Consider the following 27915-nt stretch of genomic DNA (forward strand, 5'->3'; position numbering starts at 1 on the left):
AAACTTTTGTTATTGACCAAATACTTATTTTCCACCATAATTTGCAAATAAATTCATAAAAAATCCTACAATGTGATTTTCTGGATTTTTTTTTTTCATTTTGTCTGTCATCGTTGACGTGTACCTATGATGAATATTACAGGCCTCTCTCATCTTTTTAAGTGGGAGAACTTGCACAATTGGTGGCTGACTAAGTACTTATTTTCCCCACTGTATCATTTATTTGTCAGTGGGCAAACATACAAAATCAGCAGGGGATCAAATACTTTTTTCCCTCACTGTACCTGTACACAACATATAGGGATGTTATCAACAGGCGCCACTCTCTGAGGGTGGTCTCCGTCTCAGCAGAAATACATAATTTCACACATAAAGTAATAACACTTTCAAATAAAAAAACAACTCATGGAAAAAGAGTGGAGAGATATCCTCTGGTAAAGCATTAAGGATACACACAGCAGCTTTCATATGAAGACCGAGGGAACAACATCATTAAAAAATGTTTAAAAAACGTAAAGGCAAAATAATAGTAAAAAGACATGAACGTTTAAGGCTGCATGAATTACTCGAGGACCAACATCATTAAGTACGTACATTCCTTTGAGTAGCTTTCTTGACTTGAGATGAGACAAACCTTTTTGCAAGGTGAGCAAATTAATAAGCTGCAATGCAAAAACAGTGATAGTGGAGAGAAAGAAAGAGGATAAGGAGGGTATATGAACTAGCGTTGGTCCTCCAGGTCAACCCTCATCTTTAGCTGTATTGTCCTCCAGATCCTCATCGCTGTCTACATCACTGTTGACGGTCTTCTTGACCTTCATCTTTCTGCTCCTCTCCTCCTTCATCCTCTGTGTCGCCTGCGTTGTCGCCGTTTTCACTGAAAAGAGAGGATTAAGAAAGGAACAAAAGAGAGTTGAAGGCACTAGTTTTCATTTACTCTTTATAATGACAACCAGATATTAGTTTGTCCTGTCATTGATCTTTGAGAAAATAAATCATTTCAAGCAATTCAAAATCTAAATAATAATGCTTGATAACTCACAATCGTTCGGGTGAGTGAAAGTGAAAATGTGCTTCTCATTGTCAACTGAACTGCGTGATCTTGATTTTCCCATTCTGTTTTTAAAAGAAGGTAATCTTCACAGAGTTTGTTTTGAGATCACAACGGCCGGGTCTCACCTGCTCATGAAACCAACTGATTGTCTCGACCTCCGTCATCATTACGGATGGCAGTGCTGTCCTGTTTCTCCTCATCATCACTGACAATCCTCTGTCGTGCACTCTCAAACACAGACTTGAGAACAATCGAGTCCTCAAATATCTATGGCAAACACACACATAACATAAACCAAATTAGCCTCTCACAGTCATGAGCTGGGGGCATCATGGTATGTGGATTTCATGTAGAACCGGAGGCAGTGGTATGAATTCCAGCAGCCACACCTGAGATCCCTCCAGGTTGAAGGTCTGGGCATTGTGACACAGCAGTTTGATGTCTTTCTCCAGATCCCCCACACTCCTGTACTTGTGATTGCGCACACGCTCCTACAAAAAAACAACACATGGTCAGAAAACATGTACGCTCACATAAATACAGTGCATATTACTACCTGAATCCAACATCATAGAAAAGTTGGCTCGGATGATGATGGAATATGCTGAAAGGATAGCACTGCATCTGTGACTTTGTTAACATGCCTATGGCCAGTTGGTATGTGGGAAGATTTGTGGGTAGATCTGGTGGGTTAGTGTTGAGATTTGGTGAGTTAGTGTTGAGATTTGGTTCTGCGCTGAATTGGTGTGGGGAAGATTTGGGTGGGTTGGTGCTGTGCTGAGTCTATAGATTGCAGTGTAGAGCAGGGATTCCCAATCTAGGGGGTGCGCCCCCCGCGCCAATGTTTCCTGTTGTGGCGTGAGGCCTGACTTAATTTCAGGGGGATGGGGGGCGCACAAAAGAGCCCCTTTTCTTTCCAACTGGATGAAACCACCATAGTGGAAGGCGAGGCTGCGCTCATTGTGTATGTGCAGTACATTGATGAAACAGACTTCTGTAACTCTGACCACAACCACACGAGGAGAAGATATTTGTTGTGCAGTTGATAGGCTATGTACTTTACAAAACACAACCTTTCCTGTGAGAATTTAGTTGCATGCTGTACTGATGGGGCTGCATCACTAATGGGAAAGACCAAGGGCCTCAAAAGCCGCTTGAAGGAAAAGGCTCCCAATTGCGCATTGTTTCACTGCATGATACACAGACAAGTCCTGGCGAGCAAACACCTGTCCAAGGAGCTCAACGAAACACTGAAGACTGTAGTTATAATAGTTAACCCCTGTAGGTCTAAGCCCATAGTTGGCACTATCTACTAAGCTAAAATATGGAATTGTTTTAAGATGGTCATAAAATGGATCATTTAGCTATTTGAGTTGGAATTTTAGGACCCCTGTAGGTATAAAAAATGTATGTATTTAAAAATGATTTGATAACATATCGAGTTTGGCATGTACTGCTATAGACCATAGATACACATTGAATAACACATGTGTACAGTACATGGCAAAACAAAAATGTATAATATGGAATAAGCTTTTGAAGTGTATGTCCTATATCTGAAAGATATCAGAAAACTCAGAAGATAAAACATTTCACCCATGTTAGGTCACTTTACTCATTGCACTTTTTACCCCCATTCGCTTTATTTATGTAACTTTAGTTGTGATACAAATTGTGATACAAATGTTGGGCTATATGTTTAGATTTTTTAGATATTCTAAGGCTGTATCTTCTAATGAGGATTTGAAAAAAGTCACATGAAAGGCATGAGCTCTGGTTTGTTTTTTTGCGCAGGCTGTACACACTTCATCAGTCTCTCATTCACAATTTGACAAGCAATTGGATAATGGCTTGAATTTCCAGGCTGCATCCCCTTTGTGTGGCCATAATGCTCCCTAAAGAAATCCATGCCTTTTGCGGCCAGTGGCCGTTGTGCCCTTAGGCTGAATATAATAATTATAATTTCCTTCTCCCGACTGCAGGGCCGAAGCACCTCTCACGGGTCTTTCTCACAGGCTACAAGTGAAGACAGACACAACAGGGACGCTTCCTTATCCAATTCCGAGGAAGCATATTGAAGATATTGGAAGAACTGTCCACAGCCAACCAGATGAGTAGGCCTACCAAACAACAAAAGCACTAGCCTATGTCAATCTACTATTCCCCATTGTACAAAAGTTGACCTATTCTATTCTGTGTGAGAAATAAAAATTCCAAACATAGTCTGGGACATTTGTGGAATGCGATAGATCCCAAATTAATACAACCACTAGCATAAAAAAAATCTGTTTTAGGCAATGAGCCTGATGCAACAGATAATAAGGTTTAGTTTAAAATGTTGATCAACTATTAGACTATTTCTTCACATTATAAGCGCAATTGCATAGCCTATAGAAATGTTGCGCAACATGAGCTCATGGGCTCTCATTAAGTGTTTGATTCAATTTTCGATCACATTTGCATTGATGTCAGAGTGATTAGAGGGACAATAGAGTGCTGAGTACCAGGCAGTTAGCAAGTTTGGTAGGCTACTAATGACCATCAGGAGCATCAGAGCTTGGAGAAGCCTAATTAACTAAATGGTCACGTGGAATTTGACTGCCGTCATAACTCGTGACAGCCTGTGTGGCGGTAATATGGTCACCGTAACAGCCCTACGTGTGACGCGCGTCAATCAACTCCAGGGTTAAAAACTCGCCCAACGAACAAATGACTCTTTGCGGAGTTATGTGAAGATGAGGCGCACCAAACTCTCCCGCTGCACACAGTCACAGAGGTGTTCTAGCTCTCACACGGCCAAGTGCTGGTGCATTTCATACCTGTCAGAGACTGCATTCAGCGCGCTGGTTACAATCAAAACAAAAGCACGCAAAAAGTTGAAAGTGCACAATGACTTTCGTCTGGCTGTCACCAGCATCACACCTGACATCCTATCCCTGGCTTTGCAAATACGGGCCCAGGGCCCCAATTAAAGATGAAACGGCAGGTAATCAATTACTGTGTGTGACTCTGTCACCAATCGACCACTTGTAATAAATATACAGTATGATAAATAAATAATTAAATAGATACATGTATGTACAAATATAAATTCAGGTGCATAATAATAAATAATAATTTATTGTGATGCTGATATAGGTTATATAAAATGCAATATGAACAGAAAATGGTGTGTTCCCAAATCCCTGCATATAATTGAAAAGCCTTTTTAAGATGGCCACCTGTTTTACACAAACAGTCAGTTAGGCTATTTGCAGTAAAATAGCCTACTGTTTTTGTGGAGGCCTACAAGTGCACTGTATTGCAATTCATTGTGATGCTGTTATGAACTATGAAATGTTATATAAAATGCAATATGAAAATGTAAAATGCCATGTATTTGTGTCTAAATGTATCAAATGTAAAATAGGGGACCCTGTGGGAAAAGGGTTGGGAATCCCTGGTGTAGAGGGTCCACTGAGCCTACCCTGATCCTCCTGAAGTCCACAGGCTTTCGGATCAACTCGTAGTACTCTGGCACCTCCTTCCTAGAAGGCAGCTGGATGAAGCCTTTGCTGATCTGACGGCCCAACCTGGAAGCATTTAGCACAGGCTCTGTTACGGACCAAGAAGACACAGACCTCTCCAGACAATAGTATGTGTTTTGTTTCAAATACTTTAAGCATTTGTTTGAGCCTGCTTGGAGTTGAAGATTGGCCAGATTTAGTTCCATTGTGCCAGGCAAGGCCAATCAAGTGCAGCTGAAGTATTTGAAAGAAAACCTGCTATTTGATGTCAGGTCCAATCATAGAAATAGATAGAGGACTCTAATGCCCAAAAGCTTGTTTTAGCATGGGCAGCACCATTGAGGACTTTCACCATTTTGAATTAGTCAACTGGGTGGGACTTCCTATGGGTTAAGGAAGGATCACATAATTCCATCCAGGTCACCAGGAGGGCTCAGCCAATGAATTATACTTGTGAGGAAACATTCCATAAATGAAGGTGGCAGTAAATCGCCAACCTTGGCGTCATACCTGTTCAAACAACACACTCTAGGTGGCAGTGTACACCCTTTCAGTTTGTTTGCCAACTCATAGAAGTAGTAGAAGAAGGTATATATACACTACCAGTCAAAAGTTTGGACACACCTATTCATTCAAAAAAAAAAAAAAAATTTTTTTTTTTTTTACATTGTAGAATAATAGTGAAGACAACAAAACTATGAAATAACACATATGGAATCATGTAGTAACCAAAAAAGTGTTAAACAAATCAAAATATATGTTATATTTGAGATTCTTCAAATAGCCACCCTTTGACTTGATGACAGCTTTGCACACTCTTGGCATTCTCTCAACCAGCTTCATGAGATAGTCACCTGGAATGCATTTCAATTAACAGGTGTGCCTTCTTAAAAGTGAATTTGTGGAATTTCTTTCCTTCTTAATGCGTTTGAGCCAATCAGTTGTGTTGTGACAAGGTATACAGAAGATAGCCCTATTTGGTAAAAGACCAAGTCCATATTATGGCAAGAACAGCTCAAATAAGCAAAGAGAAATGACAGTCCATCATTACTTTAAGACATGAAGGTCAGTCAATACGGAACATTTCAAGAACTTTGAAAGTTTCTTCAAGTGCAGTCCCAAAAACCATAGAGTGCTATGATGAAACTGGCTCTCATGAGGAACGCCACAGGAAAGGAAGACCCAGAGTTACCTCTGCTGCAGAGCATAAGTTCATTAGAGTTACCAGCCTCAGAAATTGCAGCCTAAGTAAATGCTTAACAGAGTTCAAGTAACAGACACATCTCAACATCAACTGTTCAGAGGAGACTGTGTGAATCAAGCCTTCATGGTCGAATTGCTGCAAAGAAACCACTACTAAAGGACACCAATAATAAGAAGAGACCTGCTTGGGCCAAGAAACACGAGAAATGGACATTAGACCGGTGGAAGTTTGTCCTTTGGTCTGGAGTCCAAATTGGAGATTATTGGTTCCAACCGCTGTGTTTTTGTGAGACGCGGTGCGGGTGAACGGACGATCTCTGCATGTGTATTTCCCACCGTAAAGCATGGAGGAGGAGGTGTTATGGTGTGGGGGTGCTTTGCTGGTGACACTGTCTGTAATTCATTTGGAATTCAAGGCACACTTAACCAGCATGGCTACCACAGCATTCTGCTGCGATACGCCATCCCATCTGGTTTGGGCTTAGTGGGACTATAATTTGTTTTTCAACAGGACAATGACCCAACACACCTCCAGGCTGTGTAAGGGCTATTTTACCAAGATGAAGAGTGATGGAGTGGTGCATCAGATGACCTGGCCTCCACAATCCCCCGACCTCAACCTAATTGAGATGGTTTGGGATGAGTCGGATGGCAGAGTGAAGGAAAAGCAGCCAACAAGTGCTGAGCATATGTGGGAACTCCTTCAAGACTTTTGGAAAAGTATTCCAGGTGAAGCTGGTTGAGAGAATGCCAAGAGTGTGCAAAGCTGTCATCAAGGCAAAGGGTGGCTATTTGAAAAATCTAAAATCTAAAATATATTTTGATTTGTTTAACACTTTTTTGGTTACTACATGATTCTATAAGTGTTATTTCATAGTTTTGATGTCTTCACTATTATTCTACAATGTAAAAACTAGAAAAATTAAGACAAACCCTTGAATGAGTAGGTGTGTCCAAACTTTTGACTGGTACTGTATATATATATATATATATATATATATATATATATATATATATATATATATATATATATATTCAGTGGGGAGAACAAGTATTTGATACACTGCCGATTTTGCAGGTTTTCCTACTTACAAAGCATGTAGAGGTCTGTAATTTTTATCATAGGTACACTTCAACTGTGAGAGACGGAATCTAAAACAAAAATCCAGAACATGACATTGTATGATTTTTAAGTAATTAATTTGCATTTTATTGCATGACATAAGTATTTGATCACCTACCAACCAGTAAGAATTCCGGCTCTCACAGACCTGTTAGTTTTTCTTTAAGAAGCCCTCCTGTTCTCCACTCATTACCTGTAATAACTGCACCTGTTTGAACTCGTTACCTGTATAAAAGACACCTGTCCACACACTCAATCAAACAGACTCCAACCTCTCCACAATGGCCAAGACCAGAGAGCTGTGTAAGGACATCAGGGATACATTTGTAGACCTGCACAAGGCTGGGATGGGCTACAGGACAATAGGCAAGCAGCTTGGTGAGAAGGCAACAACTGTTGGTGCAATTATTAGAAAATGGAAGAAGTTCAAGATGACGGTCAATCACCCTCGGTCTTGGGCTCCATGCAAGATCTCACCTCGTGGGGCATCAATGATCATGAGGAAGGTGAGGGATCAGCCCAGAACTACACGGCAGGACCTGGTCAATGACCTGAAGAGAGCTGGGACCACAGTCTCAAAGAAAACCATTAGTAACACACTACGCCGTCATGGATAAAAATCCTGCAGCACACGCAAGGTCCCCCTGCTCAAGCCAGCGCATGTCCAGGCCCGTCTGAAGTTTGCCAATAACCATCTGGATGATCCAGAGGAGGAATGGGAGAAGGTCATGTGGTCTGATGAGACAAAAATAGAGCTTTTTGGTCTAAACTCCACTCGCCGTGTTTGGAGGAAGAAGAAGGATGAGTACAACCCCAAGAACACCATCCCAAGCGTGAAGCATGGAGGTGGAAACATCATTCTTTGGGGATGCTTTTCTGCAAAGGGGACAGGACGACTGCACCGTATTGAGGGGAAGATGGATGGGGCCATGTATCGCGAGATCTTGGCCAACAACCTCCTTCCCTCAGTAAGAGCATTGAAGATGGGTCGTGGCTGGGTCTTCCAGCATGACAACGACCCGAAACGCATAGCCAGGGCAACTAAGGAGTGGCTCCGTAAGAAGCATCTCAAGGTCCTGGAGTGGCCTAGCCAGTCTCCAGACCTGAACCCAATAGAACATCTTTGGAGGGAGCTGAAAGTCCGTATTGCCCAGCGACAGCCCCGAAACCTGAAGGATCTGGAGAAGGTCTGTATGGAGGAGTGGGCCAAAATCCCTGCTGCAGTGTGTGCAAACCTGGTCAAGACCTACAGGAAACGTATGATCTCTGTAATTGCAAACAAAGGTTTCTGTTCCAAATATTAAGTTCTGCTTTTCTGATGTATCAAATACTTATGTCATGCAATAAAATGCAAATTAATTACTTAAAAATCATACAATGTGATTTTCTGGATTTTTGTTTTAGATTCCGTCTCTCACAGTTGAAGTGTACCTATGATAAAAATTACAGACCTCTACATGCTTTGTAAGTAGGAAAACCTGCAAAATCGGCAGTGTATCAAATACTTGTTCTCCCCACTGTATATATATATATATATATATATATTATATATTTCAGTCATTTAGCAGAGGGTCTTAGAGGAGCAATTAGGGTTAAGTGCCTTGTTGAAGAGCACATTGACAGATCTTTCACCTAGTCATGTCAGAGATTCAAACCAGCGACCTTTCGGTTACTGGCCCAAAGCGCTTAACTGCTAGGCTACCTGCTGCCCCTGCTCTCACAGATGCCATAATGGGACTGATACAATCTAAATCCTCTCTATCTGATCATTTCTGCAACACACTGCTCACACTGTGAAATGGTGGGAAACAAAATAAGTAATTAATGTCGAACCAGTCCCTGCATGGTCTAACATCAAACATCACTGCCCTTCTTATCCACACATTGCTAATTATTAGTTAATTAATACGTGTGGACATAATTGCATCATAATGACATAATTAACACAGTGCTCATCCCCAATTCTCCCTGCTAATCTCACCCATCTTTGTAGTTGATGACCATATCCACCAGTGTGTTCAGCTGCTTGGTGAGCTCGGGGGGGTTGGGGGGCAGTTTCTCCACTGGAGGTCGTCCCCGGCGCTTCTTGACCTTTTCACCTTCAGCTTCCTGGCCAGAGTCTCGGGGCTCTGAGTCTTTGTCGCCGTGGGGATCACCTTTCCGTTTCTTTAGGCTGATGTCCTCTTCCATGTCCTCCAAGACCCCGTTCTCCTCCACCTTAAGAAGAAGAAGAAGAAGAAGAAGAAGAAGAAGAAGAAGAAGAAGAAGAAGAAGAAGAAGAAGAAGAAGAAGAAGAAGAAGAAGAAGAAGAAGAAGAAGAAGAAGAAGAAGAAGAAGAAGAAGAAGAAGAAGAAGAAGAAGAAGAAGAAGAAGAAGAAGAAGAAGAAGAAGAAGAAGATTGGTTCATCTGGATCCCAATTAGCAGGTGCAGGAAGATAACCTTGAAAATTTTAGTGTCAGTTCATTGCACATATTCTTCCAAGAAGAAGAAGATGGAACCTAAAAGGGATTTGGGAATGATTTTGGGATGGGATAATAACCACTTCTGTGCTCTTGACAGTGATTTGACCTCTGTTACTCCTCTCAGCTACTTTTTTTCACCTTTATTTAACCAGGTAAACCAGTTGAGAACAAGTTCTCATTTACAACTGCGACCTGGCCAAGATAAAGCAAAGCAGTGCGATAAAAACAACAAAACAGAGTTACATATGGGGTAAAACAAAACATAAAGTCAAAAATACAACAGAAAATATATATACAGTGTGTGCAAATGTAGCAAGTTATGGAGGTAAGGCAATACATAGGCCATAGTGCAAAATAATTACAATTAGTATTTACACTGGAATGATAGATGTGCAAGAGATGATGTGCAAATAGAGATACTGGGGTGCAAATGAGCAAAATAAATAAAAATATGGGGATGAGTTAGTTGGGTGGGCTAATTTCAGATGGGCTGTGTACAGGTGCAGTGATCGGTAAGGTGCTCTGACAACTGATGCTTAAAGTTAGTGAGGGAGATAAGAGTCTCCAGCTTCAGAGATTTTTGCAATTCGTTCCAGTCATTGGCAGCAGAGAACTGGAAGGAATGGTGGCCAAAGGAGGTGTTGGCTTTGGGGATGACCAGTGAGATATACCTGCTGGAGCGCATACTACGGGTGGGTGTTGCTATGGTGACCAATGAGCTAAGATAAGGCGGGGATTTGCCTAGCAGTGATTTATAGATGGCCTGGAGCCAGTGGGTTTGGCGACGAATATGCACTGTGATAGACTACATCCAGTTTGCTGAGTAGAGCGTTGGAGGCTATTTTGTAAATGACATCGCTGAAGTCAAGGATCGGTAGGATAGTCCGTTTTATGAGGGCATGTTTGGCAGCATGAGTGAAGGAGGCTTTGTTGCGAAATAAGAAAGCCGATTCTAGATTTAACTTTGGATTGGAGATGCTTAATGTGAGTCTGGAAGGAGAGTTTACAGTCTAACCAGACACCTAGGTATTTGTAGTTGTCCACATACTCTAGGTCAGAACCGTCGAGAGTAGTGATTCTAGTCGGGTGGGCGGGTGCCAGCAGCATTCGATTGAAGAGCATGCATTTAGTTTTACTAGTGTTTAAGAGCAGTTGGAGGCTACTGAAGGAGTGTTGTATGGCATTGTATGGCAAGCTTGTTTGGAGGTTTGTTAACACAGTGTCCAATGAAGGGCCAGATGTACAGTGAGGGAAAAAATAATTTGATCCCCTGCTGATTTTGTACGTTTGCCCACTGACAAAGAAATGATCAGTCTATAATTTTAATGGTAGGTTTATTTACAGTTTACAGTTTAGTAATTTAGCAGACGCTCTTATCCAGAGCGACTTCCAATTAGTGAGTGCATACATTTTTCATACTGCCCCCCGTGAACAGTGAGAGACAGAAAACAACTAAAAAATCCAGAAAAACGCATGTCAGAAATGTTATAAATTGATTTGCATTTTAATGAGGGAAATAAGTATTTGACCCCCTCTCAATCAGAAAGATTTCTGGCTCCTAGGTGTCTTTTATACAGGTAACGAACTGAGATTAGGAGCACACCCTTAAAGGGAGTGCTCCTAATCTCAGCTTGTTACCTGTATAAAAGACACCTGTCCACAGAAGCAATCAATCAATCAGATTCCAAACTCTCCACCATGGCCAAGACGAAAGAGCTCTCCAAGGATGTCAGGGACAAGATTGTAGACCTACACAAGATTGGAATGGGCTACAAGACCATCGCCAAGCAGCTTGGTGAGAAGGTGACAACAGTTGGTGCGATTATTCGCAAATGGAAGAAACACAAAATAACTGTCAATCTCCCTCGGCCTGGGGCTCCATACAAGATCTCACCTCGTGGAGTTGCAATGATCATGAGAACGGTGAGGAATCAGCCCAGAACTACACGGGAGGATCTTGTCAATGATCTCAATGCAGCTGGGACCATAGTCACCAAGAAAACAATTGGTAACACACTAAGCCGTGAAGGACTGAAATCCTGCAGCGCCCGCAAGGTCCCCCTGCTCAAGAAAGCACATATACAGGGCCGTCTGAAGTTTGCCAATGAACATCTGAATGAGTCAGAGGAGAACTGGGTGAATGTGTTGTGGTCAGATGAGACCAAAATCGAGGTATTTGGCATCAACTCAACTCGCTTTGTTTGGAGGAGGAGGAATACTGCCTATGACCCCAAGAACACCATCCCCACCGTCAAACATGGAGGTGGAAACATTATGCTTTGGGGGTGTTTTTCTGCTAAGGGGACAGGACAACTTCACCGCATCATAGGGACGATGGACGGGGCCATGTACCGTCAAATCTTGGGTGAGAACCTCCTTCCCTCAGCCAGGGCATTGAAAATGGGTTGTGGATGGGTATTCCAGCATGACAATGACCCAAAACCCACGGCCAAGGCAACAAAGGAGTGGCTCAAGAAGAAGCACATTAAGGTCCTGGAGTGGCCTAGCCAGTCTCCAGACCTTAATCCCATGGAAAATCTGCGGAGGGAGCTGAAGGTTCGAGTTGCCAAACGTCAGCCTCGAAACCTTAATGACTTGGAGAAGATCTTCAAAGAGGAGTGGAACAAAATCCCTCCTGAGATGTGTGCAAACCTGGTGGCCAACTACAAGAAACGTCTGACCTCTGTGATTGCCAACAAGGAGTTTGCCACCAAGTACTAAGTCATGTTTTGCAGAGGGGTCAAATACTTATTTCCATCATTAAAATGCAAATCAATTTATAACATTTGTGACATGAGTTTTTCTGGATTTTTTTGTTGTTGTTCTGTCTCTCACTGTTCAAATAAACCTACCATTAAAATTATAGACTTACAGTGGGGGAAACAAGTATTTAGTCAGCCACCAATTGTGCAAGTTCTCCCACTTAAAAAGATGAGAGAGGCCTGTAATTTTCATCATAGGTACACGTCAACTATGACAGACAAATTGAGGAAAAAAATTCCAGAAAATCACATTGTAGGATTTTTAATGAATTTATTTGCAAATTATGGTGGAAAATAAGTATTTGGTCACCTACAAACAAGCAAGATTTCTGGCTCTCACAGACCTGTTGTTATTCTGTCTCTCACTGTTCAAATAAACCTACCATTAAAATTATAGACTGATCATGTCTTTGTCAGTGGGCAAATGTACAAAATCAGCAGGGGATCAAATACTTTTTCCCCTCACTGTATACAAAATGGTGTCTTCTGCGTAGAGGTGGATCTGAGAGTCACCAGCAGCAAGAGCGACATCATTGATATACACGGAGAAAAGAGTTTGCCCAAGAATTGAACCCTGTGGCACCCCCATAGAGACTGCCATAGGTCCAGACAACAGGCCTTCCGATTTGACACATTGAACTCTATCTGAGAAGTAGTTGGTGAACCAGGCGAGGCAGTCATTTGAGAAACCAAGGCTACACTCCTCTGTGGTTCTTAAATGGCTGTCATCTCTGAGAAAAGACAAGCAGTTAGAAGACTTGACGTTTTAGACAGTCAGACAGACAAAGTCCACTCCAAAAACTACTTCAAAGAATGAACAAAATGTACATAGATTATTGATTTCAATATACAATCATTAAGGTGAATTGTATTCAGAGTTGAATTATTTATATAGCTCAATATTAACCATAAACAAATAACTTTATGGTAATATTATGCTAAAAGCTAAATAAAATGTTACATTCTTACTATAGATGTCTCTATTATTATACTAACACATTTTGATCATATGCTGTTATAAAGAGCACATGTTCAACTTAATAAAAACACATGTTCCCATCTCAAGAGGTTAAATAAAAAAAAAAACTATATTAAGTGCCTATTAAGTGCCAAATACAGTAACAGGGTTGACAATTTCATCTTAAATCAGGCATAAATCCTATTGTGACAGGGGGAATGGAAGCTTGTTGTGTGCAACAGGGAGTGGCAATTGACTGCAAGCGTAACAAAAAAAAGTATAATTGTTAAAACATTTTTAGCCTGTCTATCTATGGGTAACAGAATTTATGTGTTATGCTAAACCCGCTCAGTTTTCCACCACAAAAAAAAACAGCAAATGGCCAAAAAGATTAGAACCAGCTCACCTGCTTTTACACTATGATTTGACTATTAGATGTTAAATGTTTCTTTTGAAAGAAAATTGAAAAGGGAATCATTTCATCATACAACGAGAATGCAGTTCACGTAACAGGGTGACCAGGTTTTTTTTAACCTTAAAATCAGGGGTGGAAAGCATTCTAAAATATCCTTCTCAAGTAGAAGTGCTGTTACTTTTAATGACAATTTACTCATGTAGAAGTAAAATTACTGTTGTAAAAATGTAAAGTAGTTAATTTAAAAAGTACTCAGAGTAAAAGTAATTAAGTTACTTTAAAAATAAAAACACTGACCTTGATAATTAGTTCATTTCGCTAAGGTTACCTGAACGTTGTTACACATTGTCTTTTGCATGCATTAAATTGTAAAAGGAAGAGAGGAAATACATGTACAGTAGGAACTAAGTTCATTTATTTGATGAGTTGCAATGAACGGGGTTCACAGGATGACAGAAAGTACACAAGATCAGTTGGATAACAAAGCACGCACTCTATCATGTAGGAACTATCTTCCTTTATTTGCAATCAGTGAAAGCATCACCATGTTTATTTCTAAATACCACAAGGATGACACAAGTGAACTTTAGTTTAGCGCTGTAGGTTGGTTATCTTTGAAAGGCAGCAGGTAGTCATGCTTAAAGTCATTACTTAATGTATCAAGTTTATATACCAATTCTGGGGTCAATTTGACTAATGTGGAGTGTACCAACTGAGATGTTAATCGTTTACACAAACAGATTTCGACAAAATAAATTCCCAGAATTCAAAGATGACCGCAATATACCTAAACACTAAAGTGGAAAATAGTTCACAAATCTTAACATAAATCGTTAGTGTATAGGTATATTGCGGTAATCTTTGAATTCTGGGACTTTATTTTGTCGAAATCTGTTTGTGTAAACGATTAACATCTCAGTTGGTATGCTCCACATTAGCTACTGTTGTATCAACATGTATTGACCATGACACCTCAACTTGCTCAATTTCCACATTATTTATTACAAGATTTAGTTGAGGTTTAGGGTTTAGTGAATGATTTGTCTAAAATACAATGCTTTTAGTTTTTTAAATATTTAGAACTAACGTATTCCTTGCCACACATTCTGAAATGAACTGCAGCTCTTTGTTAAGTGTTGCAGTGATTTCACTCACTGTAGTAGCTGATGTGTATAGTGTTGAGTCATCCGTATACAGTGGGGAAAAAAGGTATTTAGTCAGCCACCAATTGTGCAAGTTCTCCCACTTAAAAAGATGAGAGAGGCCTGTAATTTTCATCATAGGTACACGTCAAAAATGACAGACAAATTGAGAATTTCTTTTCCTGAAAATCACATTGTAGGATTTTTTATGAATTTATTTGCAAATTATGGTGGAAAATAAGTATTTGGTCACCTACAAACAAGCAAGATTTCTGGCTCTCACAGACCTGTAACTTCTTCTTTAAGAGGCTCCTCTGTCCTCCACTCATTACCTGTATTAATGGCACCTGTTTGAACTTGTTATCAGTATAAAAGACACCTGTCCACAACCTCAAACAGTCACACTCCAAACTCCACTATGGCCAAGACCAAAGAGCTGTCAAAGGACACCAGAAACAAAATTGTAGACCTGCACCAGGCTAGGAAGACTGAATCTGCAATAGGTAAGCAGCTTGGTTTGAAGAAATCAACTGTGGGAGCAATTATTCGGAAATGGAAGACATACAAGACCACTGATAATCTCCCTCGATCTGGGGCTCCACGCAAGATCTCACCCCGTGGGGTCAAAATGATCACAAGAACGGTGAGCAAAAATCCCAGAACCACACGGGGGGACCTAGTGAATGACCTGCAGAGAGCTGGGACCAAAGTAACAAAGCCTACCATCAGTAACACACTACGCTGCCAGGGACTCAAATCCTGCAGTGCTAGACGTGTCCCCCTGCTTAAGCCAGTACATGTCCAGGCCCGTCTGAAGTTTGCTAGAGTGCATTTGGATGATCCAGAAGAGGATTGGGAGAATGTCATATGGTCAGATGAAACCAAAATAGAACTTTTTGGTAAAAACTCAACTCGTTGTGTTTGGAGGACAACGAATGCTGAGTTGCATCCAAAGAACACCATACCTATTGTGAAGCATGGGGGTGGAAACATCATGCTTTGGGGCTGTTTTTCTGCAAAGGGACCAGGACGACTGATCCGTGTAAAGGAAAGAATGAATGGGGCCATGTATCGTGAGATTTTGAGTGAAAACCTCCTTCCATCAGCAAGGGCATTGAAGATGAAACGTGGCTGGGTCTTTCAGCATGACAATGATCCCAAACACACCGCCCGGGCAACGAAGGAGTGGCTTCGTAAGAAGCATTTCAAGGTCCTGGAGTGGCCAAGCCAGTCTCCAGATCTCAACCCCATAGAAAATCTTTGGAGGGAGTTGAAAGTCTGTGTTGCCCAGCGACAGCCCCAAAACATCACTGCTCTAGAGGAGATCTGCATGGAGTAATGGGCCAAAATACCAGCAACAGTGTGTGAAGACCTTGTGAAGACTTACAGAAAACGTTTGACCTGTGTCATTGCCAAAAAAGGGTATATAACAAAGTATTGAGAAACTTTTGTTATTGACCAAATACTTATTTTCCACCATAATTTGCAAATACATTCATAAAAAATCCTACAATGTGATTTTCTGGATTTTTTTTTCTCATTTTGTCTGTCGTAGTTGACGTGTACCTATGATGAAAATTACAGGCCTCTCTCATCTTTTTAAGTGGGAGAACTTGCACAATTGGTGGCTGACTAAATACTTTTTTCCCCCACTGTATATAGACACACTGGCTTTACTCAATGACTATGTCATTAGTAAAAACAGAAAAAATAAAGGTCCTAGACAACTGCCCTGAGGAATTCCTGATTCTACCTGGATTATGTTGGAAAGTCTTCCATTAAAAAGACCCTCTGTGTTCTGTTAGACAGGTAACTCTTTATCCACAATATACAAGGGGTATAGCCATAACACACGTTTTTCCAGCAGCAGCTTATGATCAATAGTGTCAAAAGCCACACTGAAGTCTAACAAAACAGCTCCCACAAACTTTTGATCATACATTTCTCTCAGCCAATCATCAGTCATTCGTGTAAGTGCTGTGCTTGTTAAATGTCCTTCCCTATAAGCATGCTGAAAGTCTGTTGTCAATTTGTTTACAGTAAAATAGCATTGTATCTGGTCAAACATAATTTTTTCCAAACGTTTACTAAGGGTTATTAACAGGCTGATTGGTCGGCTATTTGAGCCAGTAAAGGCGGCTTTACTATTCTTGGGTAGCCGAATTACTTTTGCTTCCCTCCATGCTTGAGGGCACACACTTTTTAGTAGGCTTAGATTGAAGATATGGCAAATAGGAGTTGCAATATTGACCCTGGTGGCTTGTCATTGTTGATAGAAAACAATCATTGTTTCACCTCTTCCACACTCACTTTACGTAATTGAAATGTGATTAGTTTTAGTTGTATATGTAGTGTCAGCGTTTGTTGCTGGCATGTCATGCCTAAATTTGCTAATCTTGCCAATGAAAAAATCATTAAAGTAATTGGAAATATCAGTGGGTTTTGTGATGAATGAGCCATCTGATTCAATGAATGATGGAGCTGAGTTTGCCTTTTTGGCCAAAATTTCATTTAAGGTGCTCCAAAACGTTTTACTATCATTCTTTATATCATTTATTGTCACGCCCTGACTCTGGGGACTCTTATTTGTTGAGTCAGGGTGTGATTTTCTATGTTGTATTTTCTATGTTTGTGATCTAGATTTTGTAGTTCTATGTTTGGCCGGGTGTGTTTCCCAATCAGAGGCAGCTGTCGCTCGTTGTCTCTGATTGGGGAGCATACTTAGGCAGCCTATTGGCAATTAGGTGTTGTGGGATCTTGTTCCGTGTGAGGTTTGTTGTGTGTTGCCTTTGGACGTCACATTTCATTGGTTTATTGTTTTGTCGTTGTTTATTAAGTTTAAATAAACATGTATGCATATCACGCTGCGCCTTGGTCTGACCCGTCTATGAACGACGTGACAGAAGATCCCACCAAACGAGGACCAAGCAGCGTGTCCAGGAGCAGACAGCCTGGACATGGGAGGAGATCTTGGAAGGAAAGGGATCCTGGACATGGGAGGAGATTCAGCAACGCAGAAGGCGCCAGCCGAGGAAGAAGCCCGAGAGACAGCCCCAATAACATTTTTTGGGGGGGCTAAAAGGGTGGTTGGCGGAGCCTAGTGTTAGAGTAGAGCCAACTCCCCGTACTCACGCGAGGAGGCGTGTGACTGGGCAAGCTCCGTGTTATGCGGAGCTACGTACTGTATCGCCAGTGCACGTGCACAGCCCTGTACGTCCCGTGCTAGCACCACGCACGTGCCATGCGAAGATGGGCATCCAGCCAGGACGGGGTGTGCCGGCTCAACGCTCCTGGTCTCCAGTACGCCTCCTCGGTCCCGCATATCCTGCGCCGGTTCTACGTACTGTATCGCCAGTGCGCGTGCACAGCCCTGTGCGTCCTGTGCTAATGCCTCACACATACTGTGCGGAAGTAGGCATCCAGCCAGGACGGGTTGTGCCAGCTCTCCGCTTCAGACCTCCAGTCCGCCTCCACAGTCCGGTACGGCCCGTTCCTGCTCCTCGCACCAAGCCAGTGGTGCGCGTCGCCAGCTCGGCTTGTTCCTGCTCCTCGCACCAAGCCAGTGGTGCGCGTCGCCAGCCCGGCCCGGCCTGTTCCTGCTCCTCGCACCAAGGCAGTGGTGCGCGTCGCCACCCTGGCCCGGCCTGTTCCTGCTCCTCGCACCAAGCCAGTGGTGCGCGTCGCCAGTCCGGCCCGGCCTGTTCCCGCTCCTCGCACCAAGGCAGTGGTGCGTGTCGCCAGTCCGGCCCGGCCTGTTCCTGATCCTCGCACCAAGCCAGTGGAGCATGTTCCTAGTCCGGTTCGGCCTGTGCCTGCTCCTCGCACCAGACCAGTGGTGAGTGTGTCCGGCATGTCCCGTGCCCGTTCCACCGGTGCCTGGTCCGGCACCAATCAGCAGCTCCAGTCCGGAGCCAGAGCAGTCCGCTCCACCGGTGCCTGATCCAGCTCCGGTCAGCGGCTCCACTCCGGAGCCAGAGCAGTCTGCTCCACCGGGGTCCAGTCCAGATCCGGTCAGCGGCTCCACTCCGGAGCCAGAGCAGTCCGCTCCACCGGTGCCCGGTCCAGCTCCGGTCAGCGGCTCCAGTCCAGACCCAGACGTCAGCCCCTCTCCAGGTTCGGTGTCTCCCACACCAGGGGAAGCAGCACCAGGGGAAGCAGCGCACCGAGGTCCAGACCAGACCAGGGGCGCAACAGGGAGGCGGAGAATAGGTGGTTGTCACGCCCGGAGCCGGATCCGCCTCCGAGGCGGAATGCCCACCCGGCCCCTACCCTGTTAAGTAAAGGTTGTGCGGTCGGAGTCCGCACCTTTGGGGGGGTACTGTCACGCCCTGACTCTGGGGACTCTGGGGATTTGTTGAGTCAGAGTGTCATTTTCTATGTTGTATTTTCTATGTTTGTGATCTAGGTTTTGTAGTTCTATGTTTGGCCGGGTGTGTTTCCCAATCAGACGCAGCTGTCGCTCGTTATTTCTGATTGGGGAGCATACTTAGGCAGCCTATTGGCAATTAGGTGTTGTGGGATCTTGTTCCGTGTGAGGTTTGTTGTGTATTGCCTTTGGACGTCACATTTCATTGATTTATTGTTTTGTCGTTGTTTATTAAGTTTAAATCAACATGTATGCATATCACGCTGCGCCTTGGTCTGACCCGTCTATGAACGAACGTGACATTTATCTTTGTTTCATAGTATAGTTTCTTCTTCTTTTTATTCAGTTTAGTCACATGATTTCTCAATTTGCAGTACCTTTGCCAATCGGTTGTGCAGACAGACTTATTTGCCATTCCTTTTGCCTCATCCCTCTCAACCATACCATTTTTCAATCAATTTTACAGTCATTTTCTTAATGGGTGCATGCTTATTTGTAACTGGAATAAGCAATTTCATAAATGTGTCAAGTGAAGCGTCTGGCTGCTCCTCATTACACACCACAGGCCAACAAATATTATTTACATCAACAACATCGGAATCACTACAGAACTTCTTGTATGACCTCTTGTACACTATATTAGGCCCAACGTTTGGAACTTTGGTTTTCCTAGATATGGCTACAATATTGTGATCACTACAGCCGATGGATTTGGATACTGCTTTAAAGCAGATTTCTGCAGCATTAGTAAAGATGTGATCAATACATGTTGATGATTTTATTCCTATGCTGTATGTAACTACCCTGGTAGGTTGACTGATAACCTGAACCAGGTTGCAGGCACTGGTTACAGTTTGAAGCCTTTTCTTGAGTGGGCAGCTTGATGAAAGCCAGTCAATATTTAAATCATATATACCTCTCTGTTGATATCACATACATTATCAAGCATTTCACACATGTTATCCAGATACTGACTGTTAGCACTTGGTGGTCTATAGCAGCTTCCCACAAGAAGGGGCTTTAGATGAGGCAGATGAACCTGTAACCATATTACTTCAACAGTATTTAACATGATATCCTCTCTAAGCTTTACAGGAATGTAGTTCTGAATATGAACAGCGACACCTCCACCATTGGCATTTCTGTATTTTCTGTAGATGTTATAACCATGTATTGCTACCACTGTATCATCAAAAGTATTATCTAAGTAAGTTTCAGAGATAGTCAGAATATGAATGTCATCTGTTACTAGCAAGTTATTGATTTCATGAACCTTGTTTCTTAAGCTACACATGTTAACATGGGCTATTTTTAGCACTTTTCATTGCTTTACTAGGAAGCTTAGCAGAAGTAGACATGCTCATGTTATTTATGTTAGTGCAGGGTGAGCTGCACACAGTGGACTTCCTACTAGGGCACACCGCCTCAGTGCTAACAGTATAACTCTGGTTCATAGGCACATGATTACTGCATGCAATAGCTGTAGGGTCAGCAGATGCATTCAGGGCAGTTAGAGGGACATAAATTAGGTTAATTACATTGTGACTACCAACACCTCTGGTATAATGTACATTTGCTGAAGCATTATGACAATTCTCCAACACAATGGTAAAGATTAACTGAGCTGGGCTTGTCTCAACGCAGCCTTATAATGCTGTGAAAGGATCCAGGAACCCAAATTATTCAGGTGGATCCCATCCTCTCTATAAATGTGTTTTGTTTCCAAAAGGTATCAAAATTGTCAACTAAAGTTACACCCATTACATTAAGCTGCAATAATCACATAGCCAGTTGTGAAGAGAAAGAATCCTGCTAAAGCGTTGATAGAATAATTATTAATGACTAATTATTATACCCTGAAACTGTGTGAAATGTGTTAGAATGTGTGAGTGTAGGACAAGTAAAGATTATGACATTGAGCTACTATTTAGCAATGTGAGTAAGAGTTAGACCAGACAACAAAGGACAAGGAGAACTGTCTACAGACAACTGAGAAACCAAGATAAAGAGGCCTCCCAATTTAGGGAGGAGAGAAACTGTTAGGCTTTTTAAGGAGTATGAGGACGGCGATAACTAAGGAATGCATGTGTGTGTATGTATGTGTGTGTGTGTGTATGTATGTGTGTGTGTGTGTATAATAATAATAATAATAATAATAATAATAATAATAATAATAATAATAATATGTGTGTGTGTGTGAACTGATGGTCAGGAGAGCAGTTTTAAAGTGGAAAACTACAGCCCACCTAAAGAGGGGAGGGATTTTTGTATGACGTATGAGTATAAAAGATGGACTTGTGATGGCAGAATTCTCAATGAATACATCTCTGACTATGCAGACCGGGACTCTGTCCGTTTCTTAAATCCAAAAGACTTACAACCTTTTGGGAGACGCACAGAGACACTGAAATAGTTTGTTAAATAATTCACATAACAAGCGTTCAATGCCACGATTCAGAGAGGGCACAGGGCCAGATATGATGGGTCTTTTATTAGTGTCTAGCAGAGAATCAATCACCTCTTTAAAACCCAGTTTCAACTCTTCAGAACTGCCCTTCATAAAAACCCACATTGACTACGATAGAATCAATTTCCATGTCCTGGCCTAGAACATTCGGGAGTAGCTTAGTAATGTAATTTACTCAAGCTCTGGGATTGGACATTGTTTTTGCACCAGGAACAGTGACATTTTTTCCATTGAGCTTACCCAAATCACGGCTGGTGAAAAGGACGCCATTCCCTTTCTGCTGCTTCTCTCACTCGAATCGGACCAGGTCTGGACAGAACGGGTCTAGTTGTCCTCGGGTCCATTTGGAACAGGTCTCTATATTACAATTTTTTATTTATGCATATCGGGTCCAGATGGGAAACCCCCAGGTCCAACTTTTTGGACCTGTGAAGGCCTCTACTTGAAACGTCATCGCTATAATGGACGTCTCTAAGATGAACCTCACTGAATTTGCTAGTGATAGCTAAAAAAAACAAGGAAACTATTAAGAACTAATTCTTTGCATATGTAACGCTAATGCTGAAAATGAAAATAATAACAATTCAGACAATAACAATAGGTTTCACAGCTTCTCTGTGAACCCCTAATAAAGTGCATAAACAATGAAGTTGCCAGACTTCAATATTCTTCAGACTCCAGAAATTAACATGTCTAATTATTTCACCCATTCAATCCCTCATTCACCCCTCTGTTACTCGACCATGGGACCGGCTGACATTCACTCACCCATTCACACTCTTTCCCTCACTCACTCACGCACGCACCCACTCCATCACTCACAAACTCCCTCCCTCAGTCACTCACCAGGGGTGAGTACTATTACTTTAAAGGCCCAGTGGCCTAACTTGAAATTTGTCATCGTTTAATGGACGTCCATAAGATGAATCACACTGAATTTGGTATTGATATCTAAAAAGAAACAAGGAAAGTATTAACAACTAATTCTTGACATATGTAATGATAATGCTCAAAATCATCTGCAATCATCTTCTCATCATCCATATGTCAGATGCACTCCAGATTTTGTATTTAGAATCCTTACATAAGTGGACTCATTAACACACTGTACCTATAGATGCAGGTTAGCACATACGCTAATGATAAAAGTGCTTTAAAAATCTTCTTCTCATGAACCATAAGTCTGATTGACTCCAGATGTGGTATATAGACTCAATGAATTAGCCTCTAATGAAATTGAGAATGATTAGTTGCTGCATTCAAATTCGGCCACGCTACACCACTCAATGGCACCATAGCACACCAGGGCTGTAAGAACTGAATCGATTGATATGGGGCCTTGAAATTTGTTATCCAAACAGCCTTGATGAATTATCAGGGCATGGACTCTACAAGGTGTCGAAAGTGTTCCACAGGGATGCTGGCCTATTTTGCCCTCAATGCTTCCCACTGTTGTGTCAAGTTGGCTGGATGTCCTTTGGGTTGTGGACCATTCTTGATACACATGGGAAACTGTTGAGTGTGAAAAACCCAGCAGCGTTACAGTTCTTGACACAAACCGGTGCGCCTGGCACCTACTACCATACCCCGTTCAAAGGCACTTAAATATTTTGTCTTGCCCATTCACCCTCTGAATGACACACATACACAATCCATGTCTCAATTGTCTCAAGGCTTAAAAATACTTATTTAACCTGCCTCCTCCCCTTCATCTACACTGACTGAAGTGGATGTAACAAGTTACATCAATAAGGGATCATAGCTTTTACCTGGTCAGTCTATGTCATGGAAAGAGCAGGCGTTCTTAATGTTTTGTACACTAAGTGTATGTCCTTTGAAGCTGTGTGAATATAATGTGGCATATGATACTAGAGCAATAACTATCGCAACTAATACCTATTGAAAATAAAGATTGATCAAGTGGACTTTGTCTCATGCAAATGAATGATGGATTTAAATTATGCAGATGAACAATGTGACATATCGCTGAAAATATTTCAAAAATCTTAACATAAACCATTAGTCAAATTGACCCCATAATTGGTATATCAACTCAATACATTAAGTAATGACTTGAAGAGTGATTACCTGCTGCATTCAAAGGTAACCGACCTACAGTGCTAGATTAAAGTCATTATTGTGGTATTGAGAGATAAACATGGTAATGATTTAACTGACTGCACATAAAGGAAGATAGTTCCTACATGATAGAGTGCTTGCTTTGTTATCCAACTGATCTTGTGTCCTTTCTCTCATCCTGTGAACCCCGTTCATTGCTGCTTCCAGCTAAATTATACAATTGTACAATTTCTACTTAAAATATCAAAGACACGCAAAAGGGACTCATTACCTGGAACGACCCAAATATCAATATCTGTAGAACAGAAAAGGTTAGAAAAGGTTCAAAAAGGTTAGAATGGGAAAATAAAAGAGTGTGAGAGTCTTAAGTGTATGAGTGTGTGAGCGCTCATATGCATGTGGTTTCTGTGCTGCAGGGTCCTGAATGCCTTAATGTCTGTATCTTATTTTTATCTCTCATAGCAGCAAATGTCTGCAGCAAGCAACTGCTGTATTTTACACAAAGGCAATTAAAGCCTAGAGGTATGCATGCAGCAGCAATTGTCTGGGCTGGAGGGGAGAGTGAGAGAGGAAGAGGGAGCGGGGACAAGAGAAAGGGGGAGTGAATATGTTTTCACATTGGGGGGAATTCAGACCCGAGTTACAAGCGCTTTATAATGGAACATTATTCCCTTTTTTTGCACTTCTCCCTCTATGCGTATTCTGAACTTGACCTTAAGCATGAGGAAATGCATGTGACAGTCAGCTATTGGTTTGGGTTGGAGATCATAGAAATGGAGGTGTGGCAGAGGTGTGTCTACAGATATGCCGTATTCTGACCTTGACTTAATTACGTATTAAATCCACCACTTTTACACGCAAGGAAACCATGAATAAGGTCGAGCACCTGTTGGTTCCAAGGGAAAAACATCAACCATTTCCAATAGAAAAACACCATTCTCCATGCACTGTAATGTATAAGTTGATAAGAGTTACTTAAATTAGTAATCCGTTTGGAGAAGGGGATTGTAATTACAAATAGCAATTGTTTTAGCTGATTTTTCCTTATGATCATTGGAGACAAATGTGAAACTAGTCATGAACTGAAAATCATATCAACATGACAAGTATTTCGGCCCCTTTCCACAATGAAGCAGTAGGTTATAAACAGCTGTGCCATTATTCAGAATGTATATTATATGACCTCAACATTTGCGGGGATGAAATTTGGAGATCTAAGCTATAGGCTTCTGTAGTGCCGAACCTACCAAGTTGATGTATGCGCTCTATAATGTTTTAATTCTATGCCCAGGCTTTTCTCTGTTTTTTAAAAACAATTTGTATCATGTTAAATATTAGCCACTATCGGTAGCCACCATCAGTAATTCCCATATACGCCAACTGTCACTTTAGTGTAAGTTTCCTTCACTTTGTAGCCTACATTTTGCATTATTCCAATACGTTCCGTTTACCTTTCTTTCCTTTCTCCATGTAGTTGGTCCTGAGGGTTGCTAGCAATAGTGGATCATATTAGGCTAACATTGTGCAATAATTTGGCACATGTAGCCTATTTGAATCATTATGGAACTCAGACCACACTTAGCAGTTTAAACTTGGAGCCTTGTTGCACAGTACACGACAACTGGACCGTTGTCATTACAGTTCCGATTAGTAGGGTAGATTTATAAGACTATTGTTCAACCCTTATTGCACACTTTTCTTACCTTCCAATATTTAATGGAATGAACAATTGAATGTGGCAACTTTCAGGATGAATCAAACCACTGTAAACCAGTTTTTTTTTTAATGATTCACAAAGACTTTCCTAACCCTAAATTATCTACAAGATCATAGTATTTTTAAATCTATCAATTGGTGCTGAAACAGAGACGAATATGTATATATTTACATGGCTTTCTTTCATTGATCCCTAATATTCTGAACCCATTCTCTTAATATATTATATTGAGTCTGTATTTAAAATGATGGCTAAATGTACTGAAATAAAGATAAATTAGATACATGTAAATGAGATAAATGTACTAAAAACCCCATTGAATGAAAACTCCATGAGGAAATCTGTTGGCCAGCAAGTGGGAGGGTTTTCAGCTGTTGAATTAAATGTATTCAGTGCACATAAGGGAGCCACTCCCAAAGAGCTCGTTGTGCATCTGCATAAGTTAAGTCTGAATACCAAATACTGAGAAGTGCTTAAATCAAAATGCATATGAAAGGCATACATTTTCTAAGTCTGAATCAGGCCCATTCAGCTGAGAATGAGGAATACATGCAGGCCAGAGGAGAAATACTGCCCCCTCTCATTGAAGCCACAAAGTCCAAGGCCGAATGCGGTACTGCAGGCATTGTTTGCAGATAACAGGATCCCCCATTATAATGAATGGGAAAATGGCAATCTTTGTCGTCAATCTTCATGTAAAATAAATACATAATCGAAGACAATGATGGTACCAATAATTGCTTCTATTACACCAAATGTATTTCCTTGAATTAATTAATTAAAAAATCTCACACATAATAAGTTATAAGGATAATTGAGTTGCTAATGGCAACCAGCAGTACCCAAGGTTGGCCTTCAACTTGAGAGAGGGCAGCACTGAGCTAGCCTGCAACGTAACTTCCTGGACTAGCTCAAACTGCACGTTATGTATCAATGAGAGTATCCATGAGACTTCCTTGGCTTCAAATGTGCTACTGAGTCTTCACATAGAAATGAATGGTGTCACGTGATCGATGGCTTTGTCCATACATATACACTGAGTGTACAAAACATTATGCTCTTTCCATGACATAGACTGACCAGGTGAATCCTATGATCCCTTATTGATGTCACTTGTTGAATCCACTTCAATCAGTGTAGATGAAGGGGTGGAGACAGGTTAAATAAGTATTTTTAAGCCATGGGACATGGATTGTGTATGTGTCATTTAGAGGGTGAATGGGCAAGACAAAATATTTAAGTGCCTTTGAACGGTATATGGTAGTAGGTGCCAGGCGCACCGGTTTGTGTCAAGAACTGCAACGCTGCTGGATTTTTCACTGTGTGTAACAAGAATGGTTTTGTACACTCAGTCGTTGATGCAGGCTGGCCAATCTGACGGATATATATTGATGTATGAAATGAGTCATACAGACACTCAGGCATGTAGACACATAGACATAGCACCCACCCACATTATATTATACTGTATTAGCACATATGAATATCTACAAAGACACAAAGATGAAAGCGCATGTAACTGTATATTCATGCAGATATGCCCTCTGTGCTTATGAATACACATTCGTAATTAGTCAACAGGCACAGACACACACACACACATCGAAAGTGGCTTAATAACCATTATCAATGGCGAAGAATCTGCATGACATTCCGACAGTGGAATATGCATGTACATACACTGATACACACACACAGTAAAAGCGAGAAAAGCATGCATAAAACCGAAATGATCGAGAGTGTCAAGAACAGTACAAAAGACAAAAAAAGACATCATGATGGTAATCGGTCAGCTTTAAAGGTAATCTTTATAAAGCCCTGCAAACATTTCTACTGGGCTACAGTGGAATACTGAATAATCCTGAAAGAAGGGTAAAACAGCTAAACGCTGCCTTTGTATGTAAGTGTTAGTGTGTGAGTGTGTGCACAGTAGTTGTTGCTCCATGCCTGTACCATCATCACCAAACAAGCCTGCTTCTTCCTTCCCATCCTCAACTGGCAAACGATACCCACACCTACACACCCACACCCTCTACCTCTCACACACTCACACACCGTGCACAACTACACAGACGGACAGACACACACACGCACTCTCTCTCGTCTCCCTCTGTGCCGATCTGTGCGATGCAGCCTGGCTGAATACTATCCTGAGAATAAAGAGAGGGAGAGTGAAGATAGAAAGTGAAAGAAGGAATAAATATTTACCTGGCTGCAGTCTGCAGTCTGGCTCTGTGGATCAGGATGGGTTGTAGCTGGATCGGCTGCAGCTGCAGCTGGAGGGGAGAGAATTAGCAAGCCAGCATAGCGGCGAGCTGCTAGCCTCTTCATCAGCTGATCACTCAAAGAGCAGGAAACAAGAAGGGGGGCAAGCATACAGAAGAAAAAGAAAAGCACTAGGTTTTCATGCACAAATCAATGAGCAGGGGAAAATAACAATGGAATAATAATAGTGGTCATCTCTCTCTGGCTCTGTGTGGCGGGCTGCAGTAGGCATATCTCTCCCTGTCCTCTCGCCTCTGCTGCAGTCTCATTCCTCTCAGTAAGGCCCCAAGCTCATCTGCCTCTCTGCATGTTTTAATATCGACTGTCGCCATACGCCTTTTTTTCCCTGATCCTGATGAAGTTATCGGGTCCAGTTTTTTATGAATTATTTTTGC

The 27915-nt window shown here is 41.7% G+C and overlaps 1 protein-coding gene across 1 annotated transcript; it reads right to left on the reverse strand.

The window, feature by feature from the left end:
* Positions 1-240: 240 nt before the first annotated feature.
* Positions 241-27915, reverse strand: LOC121541115 (probable global transcription activator SNF2L2). The gene is made up of 6 exons (XM_041850095.2): positions 27464-27915; positions 8868-9103; positions 4521-4626; positions 1444-1545; positions 1180-1321; positions 241-877 (listed from the first exon to the last, which is right to left on the reverse strand). Exons 1-5 carry the CDS (start codon positions 27629-27631, stop codon positions 1184-1186), a joined length of 750 nt encoding a protein of 249 aa, XP_041706029.1. The 5' UTR covers positions 27632-27915; the 3' UTR covers positions 241-877; positions 1180-1183.

This window comes from Coregonus clupeaformis, chromosome 27, assembly GCF_020615455.1.
Source record: "Coregonus clupeaformis isolate EN_2021a chromosome 27, ASM2061545v1, whole genome shotgun sequence".
Lineage (NCBI taxonomy): Eukaryota > Metazoa > Chordata > Actinopteri > Salmoniformes > Salmonidae > Coregonus > Coregonus clupeaformis.